This window comes from Opisthorchis viverrini, assembly GCF_000715545.1.
Source record: "Opisthorchis viverrini unplaced genomic scaffold opera_v5_40, whole genome shotgun sequence".
NCBI lineage: Eukaryota > Metazoa > Platyhelminthes > Trematoda > Opisthorchiida > Opisthorchiidae > Opisthorchis > Opisthorchis viverrini.
In genome coordinates, this window is record NW_008751694.1 from 2,214,434 (window position 1) to 2,228,234 (window position 13,801).

At 41.0% G+C, this 13,801-nt stretch overlaps 1 protein-coding gene across 1 annotated transcript in view; it reads right to left on the bottom strand.

Annotated features, from left to right (window-relative positions):
- Window positions 1–13,801, bottom strand: part of T265_13120 (hypothetical protein) — a gene marked incomplete at both ends in the record, with an annotated part of 72,243 nt that overhangs the window by 9,163 nt on the left and 49,279 nt on the right. The window contains 2 exons of the mRNA XM_009167273.1: window positions 568–820; window positions 7,025–7,224. Of these exons, the coding sequence (XP_009165537.1) occupies window positions 568–820; window positions 7,025–7,224 (453 nt within the window). The remainder of the gene's footprint in view (window positions 1–567; window positions 821–7,024; window positions 7,225–13,801) is intronic.

The following is a 13,801-nucleotide window of genomic DNA, read 5'->3' on the forward strand; positions in this document are numbered from 1 at the left end:
TGGATGAGATGGCTGACGAGAACTGAGCGAACTTCCAGGTAGCTATCTAAAAATTAAGTTGAAGATATTACGCACTGAGCAACCACAATTTCCAGGTGATTTCACAAGACGGCATATTTCTTACCATTGATCAAATTATTTTGGCCACAGATAAAAACATGGAGAAAGCTGGAGCTTCACACAAACAAAGGTGTTGCAAAAATCGTGTCAGTGTGCTACTTTTATCTGACCATAAGCTTCAGTATTATTAGATCGTCTATCTAGGGGGCTAGTTTTACTACCACTAGGAGATGGCTTTCGCTGACTCTACATTGTGCCATTTTTTTAAAGTGTAACACGAGGCTCCGCGGTTTGGTGTTGCTGTTCAACAGGAGCTGGGCTCCTGCGTCGACATACGTGGCCGTCAGAGCAGTATATTTGAATGTAAAAAGTATGGTTTGTCGTTTGACCCCTTGTGGCTGACGGCATTTTATGCTTCATTAAAATTACGGTGTCGTATGTTGTTGATTTTATATGGAGATTTTAGGAGGCGCTGTCATGCGAAATAGAACGAAATATTCAGCCTACCTAACAGACCAACCACAGTTCCTTGTACATCCAATATTTCCAGTGATCCGCTGCACACAAGATAAATATGACGCAGGAGATCCCCACGATTTACCAGATATTCGCCTGGTGTAGCGAATCGGGTTTTGATCAGTTGGGCTAGACATTTCCGACATCCGGGGCTGGCTGTTTTGAACATGGAGAGTGATAGCATTTCTCGATTCAAATGCAAAGCAATATCCCCTCTGACATTCTCCGGAAATGATTGCATAATCTAAAAATCCGAAAAAAAGGTTCACCAATTAATAGCCAGAGACGTTCCACCAGCCGTTTATAGATAATGAAAAGTAGCCGACTCGCTGCATAGAAATTTAAATGAACACATACACAGCTGTGTACTGTTTTCCTATCATGCTATTTGAGAGTCCATGCTAAGAGGTCCCAGCTACAGTAAATAATGTGCTTTAGCTCAGTGCATAAACCCAAAATTGGAAATCCCATGTGAAACTAGAATTTAGAAGTGGCCTGACTGCTGCTAAGGTGAACTAAGAACATTTATTTGCCTCAAACAAGCAAGCGTTTTGGAAACTAACCGCAGGACTAAAGAACATGAGGTCAAACTCCAAAAATTCGAAATAGCCAAGACTACCGAAAGATTAGGGACTATCAAGTGATGGTGATTCCATCATTAAATATTGGTCAAGTGGCCACGCTAATTTAACGATAAATTGAAATCCCTGGACCACCGGCGGTCATATGGTTCCCATATCGACAGCTTTAAACGGACAGCCAAAAGATTAACTCAAGGATGCCAGTTTGTTTTCATTGATAACGAAAGACCTCTGACTGTTGAAGATTCTGCAAAGTGGTCTAGCGTTTTGTTGTCACTGTGCTGCTAAAAACGTTGTAATGCTTTTTAATTTTGACATGATTTAAGGTCTTACCCATGAGACTGTGCACCAGTATCATTTGTATCATTCACGCACCTATCAATTGACTCCTTTTTGCTTATTTACTAAAAGTATGAAATTTTCAATTGGGAACTGATTACGTACAGGATGCTGTGTTGCTTGCGGTGCTGTGTTGTTGCCTCGCGGCACACTAAATCGGCTCAGCGAACAAACCAACGACCATCCAGGCTACGTGAGCTACCGACAGTTTCCTCTGCAGATGTTGATTTTGCGGAGGGTACCACACCTCTACATCATTTATTGGCATTTCATAAGCACTCTGAAGTCAACAACAACTCTGAAGTCATCAACAATACACGGACCGGCACGGTAGAGGACTTTTACTGTTCCTTCACTTTCAGTGATACGAGAAGGTTCTCCCATGTCAGTTCCAACTTGTTTATTTTTGTAATCACTTTTTTACTGAAAAACGTGCCACCTGGAAAGGCACGTCCCAAACCAAGCAGGACTCAACTTGGTTGTCCTTCACAAATTATCTTCAAGTAACCAGAATGCACCGCTTTGAGTTTCACAAAGCAAGAAATCCAATAGTGATATCATATACATTAAAAAAAACCAGATCAAAATTATGCCCACTTCTTGGCGACCTGTGTTTTCCTACCGTGCGCTGTTCCCACCTTTTAATAATTATCCTTTACTGGTAAGATAAGTGCTCCGTGGTTGAAAACAAACACTTGCATTATGCGATTAGCAACCATGGTGGAAGTTAACAATCTGGTTAAAACATGCATCCGTGTATAATTTTGTCCATCAAAATACAACAATAAAGTCTTTTGAGGTTTACTGACAATGTGACCATTCGGCTTGGCTTCCCTTGCTGTCGTTCACTAGTTATTGTTCGACTGACCTCCATCCTTGACCTATCTGGGTTTTGTGTTTTTGTGACCTTCGTTAAGGTGACTTCAAGATGTTTCCTATTTCTTAGTTTCTGTGCCCGGCTATTTATGAGTTGTCCATTTGGAGTGCTGCGGCGGTGCATAAATTGAATTGAGTTCAACATGCCGGTTGATCATCCCCACCACAGATTCCCTTCCCTATCTCTAGCTTGCATGTGCTACGATTTTGATTTACTTATTCTTCAAATATCGGGATCAAGATAAATGTCCATGTGTTAAGATTCTGCGTTAGGTTCCTTTTTACGTGCACTTTGCGCTCCTGATTTGTCCAAGATGTAACTTGTTATGTTTTGGTTTTAACGAGGTCGCCTAAATTAGTATTTCCCACCCGGTTTGTGAGTTCGCTGGATTGTTTGTTGAAACCGACTAAAAACTCCTGGATGACAAGACTGGGTTTGATTGGTTGGTCCGTAGGAAATTAATTAAATCAACACGTTCTATAAAATATACGGTTCTACCAGGATTTCTAAATGAAATACTTTACTGATGGTCTCAGACATGAACAACTCAGTAGGCACATAGTATGACGCACCCTAACTTGTGGTATCGGTCATTTTGGATCGAAGGAAATGGACGACTATCTTCATACACTCGATGAAAAACTGGTGTGAGACAAGCTATAAACCGGTGGTGCAAATGTAGGCAACTTCTGTAAACTTAGCGATTTGGGATCTTTCGATCTTTCTGAATGAGCTCTGTGTATTGCAGCGAAAACTGCAGTAATCAGTTTATGTGCTATGCATGCCAAATGGTCCATTGACTAAAAGTGTTTTATTTTCCGTGCACATTTCAGATTGGCGGAAGCAGAGAGGTGGCCAATGTTTGATATGACAGAAGTGTATGGAAATTTGCGTGGGTCGCGGCGAATTATCTTCCAATATGTCGTCCGCTTAATCCTCACTATGTATATTTCTAGACACCGCAAGATGTGGTTGTCAGTGTCGCTCTTGTTGTTACTTTCTGTTCAGATTTTCTGAAATAATGTCTAGAGATTTGGGTAGTGGATATCGGATGAATTCTAAGTGTAGTGAGAAAAATTCACTGGAACTGAATATTTCGGCAAGTTGTTTTTCTACAAATGTTTCTGCATTTCACCAATTACTCTAAGGGCAGTGTAAAATGCACTTTCTCACGATAGTTCATAGTGAATTTCTGGTTTCTCAGCTGGCTGAGCTACTCAACTTTTAAGTTACTTGTGGAATATGATTTGCGAATCATTATTTACTGTAGCACGTTTGTGTCGCAAAACTCAGCGGAGACTTTACCTTTTTCATGCATTTTTTGTTAACGTTTTGTAGCGTGCCTAACTTACAAATTGCCGGGAGACCATTGGAAGGGACACCCTCAGGTTGAGTTGCTTTCAAAACAAGGCATGCTCAGAGAAAATGCTCATTGTTTTGTTGCCTGAAGCACAGTGGCGAAGCCTCTATCAGACCAGAAGACATAAATCTACTGTGTGTTTAACTTTAGTACTGAAACTCGTATTCTTAATCTTTTATGATCTCTTTAAGAACGAATGTGTGCTTGTTGAGAGCGACAGAATATCCCTCTGGTTTCAGAATGAAAGAAAATCTAATGTGCACTTTTAGAGTGATCAGTATTTGCCTTTCTAATTTCCTGAGAGATTTCAAGCAGAAGTCACAGCGACGTCAATGTTAACGTTACTACCTGTCTTAACGGCGTCAGTGTATAACACACCGTACAACGTTCCTTCAACCAGACTTTGTTAAGGATTAGAAAATGCACGTAGCAGCCTAAGTTTTCTTTCCCCGATGAATGGCGAGACAAAGGCCGGCACGTTTTTCATAGTTTAGCTGCTTCCGGGAGAGTACCATCTTGAGCGAACTAACAACCAGTCTGGATTCCGATTTCCTTTTTCAAACGTTTCATAATGAACCTTTTGTGTTTGGTCAACAATTTCATTGTAATGCTAATATCGTCTCATGCTTTCTTCTGGTTCCCAGAAAACATACATCGCAGTGGCTTTCCTCTAAAGGACAATCCGCTATATTTTGGAAAGGTGCAAATAAGCTCATCTCCGATTTGAAACATAATCCACTAGATGCTATGCCTCTCTGTAGACAGTTTTGAGAGACAGACGCTTCGTTTGTCAACGAAACTCATTGATTGTCGGTGTGCGAAGGAGTGCTTTGTTCAAAGGTTTGGCTGGTGTGATTTTGGACCACTGTTTAGGAATATTCTTTGCTGGAAACTCCGTTGGCCATTTTTAAAATGCAGGATTGCGCATAACCATCTCTATTACGTGGTGGGGTGCAAACACAAGAAAAATGTACCCTGAATTATTAGGACCGTTTATGATTTCCAGGGAGGGCGAATTTTCATCGCAGCATATTCGACTACCATTGCAGATGACGTGGGCACACAGAAGTGTAGGTAAGTAAGCTCCCGTTAAATTTAGACAATGTGTCGGACAAACGTGGTCCAAATACGGCAACTTGAGGTGACAACCTGGCCACGTTAGCGAATGGAATATCTACTTCTGAGTCCGCTTAATTGTGCAGCTTGTTTTGATTACGTAGATCTGATAACACGAATTTTATGGGTGCATAGACTTTCAGAATGTTGCGCTGTATAATGTTTTAAGTAGAAGCAGTATGTAAAGATAGTATCAGTTACCAGTTATCAGTTATCAGTATCAGTTATCAGTTGTCAGTGAACCACCCGAAAACTTTGAACGAATGTCGGTTGGATATGTATTCGTCGCCATGCTCAGGGGACAAAATTGACCAAGAGTTCATTATCATGTGTTCAAAGTTTGGATACGGGCAGGTGCTTTGATCATACACATAGGTGTCAAACTGCACTTTCTCGATAACACAAACAACAGACAGTCCAGAATCAGAAACTTGTACAAAACTTGACTCAACAACCGTCAGTTTTCCTATTATATAAAACCTGAAGAAAATATGTTATCGCTACATGTTCTGCGAACAATTGGAGCAATATTCATAGGAGCACACTGAAAAAACACTGCAAGATTTATATATCTTTCACATTTCAGTTTCGAAATCTTTTCGGTAGCGCATAATTGTAGAACGCTCGAATCGCAACTGTGATAACATCACATGACTACTTTGATGTTCGCCTTCAAATAGTCTACTGATCGACCGAAAACGCGCATATATAACCCATAGCATTTAACAGGACTTAAAAACCAATTGCACATCAGACAGCAAAATTTATCATTGTCGTATTTTTGTTCCCTGCATATATAATTAGACTTTAGTAGGTTAGCTCATGTATTTTCCCTGAATAAGGCGATATCTTGGAAAATTCGGTCAAAGGTTTATCACATGCATCAATTGATATCAAGCTGGAAGACTGACGAGCCGGAAATCGCGGAAATCCACAAGAACTTATCAAATAGTATGGTGTCATTCTAGATAGTGATGCTGTTCGTTATCGTAATTGGCCTGAACTCAGGGTGAATTAACGACGTTGTGTTATGGGGCAAAACTACTACTAGACCAAATTAAAGATAAAATCCTGATCTTTCAGACGCAAAATAGGTTAGTAGTGAAGTAGGATATCTAACGTTGAGTGATGAGGGACATGGAGGAACATAGGAACACGCTACGCATAAGAGTGCTGAAAACTCCGCAGCAGTCGGCTTCGCCCTACTTGGGGTTTAGACATCGTTCTCAAAAATTCTCAACCGTTCTTCTACTTGAACACCAAAGGAGTGTTCATGGACGATGACGAAAACCCTAACTGGTTTGTCTTGACACCGGGAAAGGAAGAAGTATTGTGCAATGAAAAAACATCTTGTCCCACCAGAACCATGCAATCAGAAAGACCGACATACACTAGGTGAGGTAGAGGAATGAGTTTTCTGGTCTTTAGGTTTTTCGTTTTTACTTGATCTATTAACTACCAGCAGTACGCTTATGCTTGGGTTTTGCTGCCGTAAAGTGTATTATGACACAATGGAAGCAAGATTTGCACAAGTGTAATGTTACTACGGCTCAGTTAACAGGAAAGTTATGATGAGCTGGGCCTGTCAAAAACAGACCAGTCTGTCTGATATCTTGTTGATTTCTGGCTGAAGGCGTGTAATCCCACAACCAATCAGTCATTTTCTGTCAACCAGCAAACATTACCTGGCTTTCCCGGGTAACTTTTGACTTTTTTCAACTGTCACCAGAAAACTATTCGGAGACAGAGCATAACAGACCGAGGTATTCTTCAAGTTTCACTGTGTTATGGTTTAAAACATTTGAGGAATACTGACCATGTAGACAATGCGCAATTAACAATCAGATTTACTGGGGCAGGATGTGGTTGCTCTTTTTGTATGTGATAAAATGCTGAGTCAAACATCACACTTAAAGGTAGGATTACTCTCACATCACCCAGAGAAGAGGTTAACAATCTAACCATATTGTGCTAGGTTATGATAGAACACTCTCGGCTGAAGTCATTCAGGTCTAAACTGTACATCTGTATTGTAACGAATCTACACTTATTGGTGCATGCTGGATGGGTGTTTTCTTAATTGTTAAGCCTAACCAAATTGATCTGCGGCTGTGATGTAATGAGAAGAGGCCAAAAAATCAGTTATAACTAGCATAGCATGATAAAATAACTCACTGCTTCTTTGTCGATTCCACGATTGATGGCCCACATGGCCTGAAAAAACTCCAGCATTCTTTGTTTGAGTGGTTTTGGAATGTGATGTGCCCGAGTGAAGTCTTTTAAATCCTGATTTTTTGTCTGATAGGCTGATCGTCTGGCATACATCCGCTGAATCAGTGTGGTGACATTTCCAAAAACGGCGGCGTGCATAAGTGCTGAAATCGACAGACAGCATAACTTGTTATTGTCTATAATGGCGAACATCAAACAGTCACGGTTACCATAGCACGTGGAGGGAGATCCGGAAACTAACGTGTGATATTGACAGTCCATGAGTGCGCCTGTTATTGGCGGCTCCGTTTGCTTTGCAGTTGCATCCGTTCAGATCAGTTCACTTGAGCCCAGAAATAATGTGACCTCCCGATGCAGCCACTAAACTGTATGCTGCCGTTAGGTAAGTTGTGAACACACCATTTATAAATGATCAGGGAAGACTTAACAAAAATGTCCTTGTTCCCCATGACTGTCAGAACGTTAGGTGCATTTCAAACATTTCAAGCTCCATTTCACCCCTCTCTGAAACTACTCTGATTCGGTTAACACAGAGTTACATGTGACCATGTTGTGATACCCGTTTTGTGCGGTTCCCTACAAATAAAAGGGCGACTCGAAGAGACTGAGTGGTAAAGAAGCTGCACACAATAAGTGATAAAACCTGATCAGTTGGCACGCTAGGTGACCATTTCTGTGCGCTTGTTGGGTGAGCATTGGTTTCTCCACAAAGTCATCGCTGTACTGTTAGCGTACTGCTGTGTCACCGCAGCATCCATGAGTTTGGGATTTAACTATTAGGAAACAGAAAAAGCATATTTGCACAAATTCGCACATAGGCCTCACATTTGTCACATTTTCCTTTGGCATCATGAAAAAAAATTGTGTTTTGTAGAAGACAAATTTGATCCTTTGGACCCACTAATAGAATAGACGGCCTTTATTCAAAATTTAGTAACAAATAAGGTTTTTTCCCATCTCGGCCTACTTCCGTATGCGATATCACCTCGTTGCATTCCGTTTAAAAATCGAAAAACGTGGATCTTCCCATTTCGTTTTTAGAAAACTAAGTATGCGCAAACTGGAAAATGTCAACATTTTTTACCTTGTTATATGCACCCTAAGAAAAAGCACTTTTTTCGAAAGTAAATGAGAAAATAGTGTTGGGCGCATGTACTCAAATCACGAGCCAGGTGGCTGGATTTTCTTTACTCACAAAACGGGCCCATAACCACAGTCGATAAGGGTAAATTCGTTTAACCGATTTATATATTTCTGGTTTTTTTTAATGAGAAGGCACCGAGCGTATGTTGCGGTTAGCTCGACAACAGGTTGTTTGAAAATGCCTCGTGAGTTACGATCATGATTTTCAGTTCTACCAACTGACTCAGGGAGAGGACTCGTGCTTTCGTTTCGGAAGCGTGGGGTTGCCAGGCTCATCAGCCACAAATCCAAATCCACTACCAACCGGAAACCAATCCCACCTCCAACCGAAAGCACGCCCCCTTGTCAAATTCAACGCGAACGGTGGAATCATCCCGGTCAAATCGCACAGTATTTTTGACACGATGAAAGCAGAGAAAATCAGGGATGTATTTCAGGAGGCCTGTTTATGTCACGTAGATTGGATAAATTTGCGGTGGAATGACGCGTATTTATTGAACTGACTTGGGTTCTAGTGGGCTTGTTCCCGAATTTTCGGTACCTTTTCAGTCGAGCCATAACATATTTTTATGATTACGATCGTCCCTCTGTAATTAACGTTGCCATTTCAAGGTTCACCAAATCAGGCCGCGGCATTCGTCATTCACTCAGACATGTCCATCTTGACCCCACCTATTGGTCATCCTCTCTGTGGCCCACAGACTATTTTTAATGTCATTCCCAGTAGTCAATCTCACTGATAGGCATCGGCGTGGGAATCATGTTTCGATGCATCGACAAACTGCGAATTTTCCTCAGCAGGCTGAAAATTTTGCAAGGCACACCACCTTGCAAACCAGTTTATTTTTATATAGAGAGCCTCTGAATATATCGTGTATGATATCCTTCAAGTTAATGTGTCGCAAAACCACCAGGTGCTATTAATATGGAGACGTTCTTTGAGATGTCACAATGTGTTTCTAATACGGCTGCGCATCAGCCTACTACGCAGTGGAACAATCATGTGAAACAGAGCCGTGCGATTACGCCTGTACGTCTGAATCACGTCGGATTGGATCATGTGCCGGAGAAAGGTCAAAAAGGGACACAAAGTTCACGCCCACTCCAAGGCAAAGGCACCCCGTACACAAGCACACAGACGGCCATCTGTGATCAACCGAGACAAAGGAACAACCGCCGGAGAACCGATGTGGGCGTGCAGGAGACACTGGTTGGTAGACAGTGGATCGACCATCATATACGGTCACAAGTGAATCACATATATAGAAAGTTGTAATTGCGTTAACACACAGTTACTTCTGGTCGCCTTCTTGTCTTCTGACTATAACTCAGTAGCGTCAGGGAAAGTGAAGAGATACAACAGTTTCATTCAAAAAGCACTATACTCAAGAATTAGCTGAAAGCTGTTCTAGGCGTTTGCAGCAACCTCCTACGTAGCGTCTCTTCAAGAACAAAGGTAGCTTGCGGAGTTCACATTACAGCGGACTTTATCTCTTTTCTTCAGTGCGCAGGCTGATATAAATAGCCTCAAACGTCTACCATTAAGCACTACGGTTTATGTGATATTGTTGTTTTGAGGGTAGTACTGTCTGTGGCCCGTCACCAAGGTGCAACTAGCAAGATCGGTGTGTTTTCGAAAAGCCGTAGGAAGCTCGTTGACTACTGGGGTTTCGCGGGATAGATATTTTTGTTCATAGCGCACCACTCCCGTTTGAACGGCCGGGTTCCTGTTCTGGGCGTAATTATTCCGCTGAGTCCACACTAAAGGGAAGCACTGGACTCGAGTTTCGCTCTTATTAGAGCAATTAGATTATCCCTAACTAACTTCCCATTGCTAAAAATGTGTTTCAAACGACGCATCTCCACTTTGTTCCAGAGATGCTTTATAAAAGCAAACAAAAACCCTTATGACTCTAGACAAGGGAAAGCACACACTTGGACTTTTGAGTGCCATAGTCCATACAGCTACCATCCTTCATCCAGAAAATGGCGTATAGAGTAATTTTTCATACTGTGCCTACTAATACATATATATTTATATATAAAGTGAAGTCCAGTGTTACCGACCTACATGTCAGTTTCTGATAAAACTTCATTTGAAACTGCCATCAGTACGCAGACAAATGGGTCGCTTTGGGTTAAGTGGACAACTATGAATCTGCTTCGGAATAAGGTACAAGAATAAAAAAGAAGGCAGCCAAAGGCGATGAGAATCGTTGATGTTGTATTTTTTTACCAATATTTCTTGAAGCAAAGGAACCTTATACTGCATAGTGAGCAATCTTCTAACTAGTTTACGTGTCGGATAAAATTCGTCTAAACAGTCTATAATAACGCAAAGGTGCGGGTCAGAATTAATTATGTGTCGATCAATTTTATGTCACACAAGAAAGCGGAAATTTACACGAACTCTTCAAAGAAAAACTTCACAGTTCACCACCTTCTCTTTTAACGAAAATTACGGGACATCGTATTATACGCCATATGGTGAACCGTTTGAAAAATAGCAGTCAGTTTTGGCCAACGATCAGATATTCGTTTTCATCTAAGTGCTAGATTAAAATTGTTTTGAAGTATAACCCCAATGAGATGCACAACTCCCGTCTACGCTTCAGGCATACTTAGTTTAAATTAGATACTTGATGTGGAAACAAGCTAAACGTGTATAAAACCAGCAACTCATCATTTTGGGTAAGTTCAAATAGGCAACGTTTTAGTGTTAAGGATGTACGGGGCAATGCACGGTTTTGAATAAATTATGCCGAAAGGCTGTGACAAACGTGTTTACAATTAGGGAATAGTTCGGAATGGAACCAAACGGTTCCAAATAATAAACCCAGCATAGTAAAATGATTACCACAACTCTTAGGTAGAGCACAAATGGATAACCGTAGGCTTTAGTATGCTACAAATGTGCACATCCGGAAGTGGAATGATATCATCACTTGACTAATTGTATCAGAACGCGCAGTATGTCTCTCTAGAGTTTATCGAGTACGATCTTGACGATTTTCTCTTCAGTGTTTATTGGAGCATCCAACCTTCACGAACATAGACATTATCGATTTTCATACTAAACTGGGTGAACCGAGCAAATATTCGAATGAGCTCCAGGTTTGAACGGATATGAAATGGGGTAGTAATTGATCGCAGCTCAGAATATCTTGATTGTTAGTGCAGCGGAATCGAAACTGGATAGTTTAGGCTTAAAAAGTATTTCAGTCTGTTTCAAATGATTAAATTATCTAGAAAATCGGTGGTTAGATAAGGACGTTCAGCTGAAATAAAAGTACTCAGGAAGAAAAGTTTCCGGTAGTCCGATTCTTCCATCTTTAAGTGAATGCAAATTTGTGACCTTTATGTTATGAAACTGACAAGCCCAAGGTAGACATGGTTTGTGCTTAAGATGAATCTTATTGTTTCTGAAGTGAGTACTTCATGATCATGGGTGGAGATTGTGTTGTGTTGTCGGGACCGATCAACCTGGTTGTTAGGCCTGATTCATTTTAATCAACACTTTTCTAATAAGCAAGGAATTAGCTGTATGACAGGTTAGTGAGAGCGGTTTTTTCGAAGATGATGTAGGTGCGACGGACTTTGGAGTTCCATTGGCTAAGATACTTGGGTGAGTTATCTTGAGAAAGTCTTGTTGATAACAGTATACGACGGACGATCGTGTAAAGTATAGTAGGTCAGCACATTTAAGTGCTCGGAAAAGAAGCATGTCAGATAGCTGAAGGTTGGCGTTATTAAAAGCACCAGTGGTCAAATTAGACTGTATACAATTTCATCCTGGTTGGAATAAAATGTTTGTCGTTGCCTTGACGTTCCTTTAGGCTTCCTGAAGAGCCAATTTCAATTGCGATCCACTAGGATAAAAAAAGGGGACTAACCAAGCCGGGATTACGAACCAGATATGTCAGCCAAATGAACTTTAAGAAAGTCGTTGTAATTTGGCGTACTGTTAGCAAGCTGCGAACATCGGATACGGTTAATTACAGGAAACATCATCTGTTCAGTGCAGTTACGTGATCGGTTATTTATTAACTGATGCGAATAATTGACTAGGTATCAGATTTGTTGACTGGAAGCAACTTGATACAGCTTGTGCTCTGAACACTATCTGTCATGTTGTTAAGTTCTCGCAGTGGATTTCCTATTCCTTGCTACACGGTAAGCTGGGTTCAGACGTTATGTGCTAGGCATGCATCTACGCATAACTTGCTATTGACTAGCTTTTCACAACCCACGGAGCACTAGTTCAATGTCACAGTGTTTTCTGGGATCGATATAACGAAATTTCTTTGTTCTGGAAATTGTAAAAACTACAGTGCCGTCAATTCTATCACTGAGTTTCGTCTACTCTCCTTTTATAAACGCATAGCAACCCCCAAAATGATAGCTGTTTTCACAACGTCTGCACTTGTGGCTATGACATCGATTGCTGGTTCCTCTTGTCGGGAACACAAAACGCTAAATAGCAGGCAACTGCATGTTAACCAGTTTCATGACACAAGTGGTTCCTAATGTTGATTAATCACGTGCACAGTCGGACAATCTCGGAAATAATTTGTGCGGCTGGAGGTAACAAAAACGCTAAAATCTGCTACATGGAATTCTCCGGCGTCCGAGAAAAAATGAAGCAAGTACATCAAATTGAAAAAATGTGTATCCAACCAGATTGGGTCTATGATTGATTTTTTAAAAAGTTCAAATACAGGATACAATCAGCCCCGAGAAACATACCCTATCCTTTTTCTTTTGACTGGGACGAATTCATCAAAGCTATGGGCCCCTGTTGCGTGTCTAGTAGAAAATTTCATAGCGAGGACATGTTTATTGACTTGCTACTGGTCAGACCATGAATAATTAGTAATACCAGCGTAAACTTATACAATTATCAGGCTAGATCTATCGAAAAGACCAACGTAAAAACAATATTTATATGACTAGATGTCCGGTGGATTCGGTTGAAATTCTCTGAAGGCTATCGAATTCTATAATTCAACCAAGGGACTCGGTTGAACGGCTGCAGCTACTTTCGAAAGTAATGGAATAGGTTTTGGATTCTGTGTTGATTAGTTCATCCAAAATGCAACTTGCTCAGTTTAGAATTCGGATCACCTTGCATCTGAACTAGGGTTTGACCAGTTGCGCATTTTATTTAAGCACACAAACACTAGTGAAATCACACTGATCAAGATATTTGCGACACCACAGTCCATATCACTGCCACTGTCTCCTCCCAGATACAAGATATTTCGGATTGACTACCATCATACTCTGTATGTGTACGACATCCTAACAGCACGTGGTCAAAATATTTTGCTCTGTGTTTGATTTTGCTTCGACACGCTATGTGATTGAGCGCTGCCCATGCTCATCAACTAGATAAGGCATTCTAACCACGAAAACATAGTCTATGTAAGAGTGAAACCTTGCGAATCACTCGGTCTCGATCTATGTAGGAAGTACGGCAGGGTTGCTCATTACATTGTTTCTACTTGCTACTGTATCAAACGCTTAGTACCATGGAGGTCCGCACCATAAGCCTGACAGATGGATTTACATATCAGA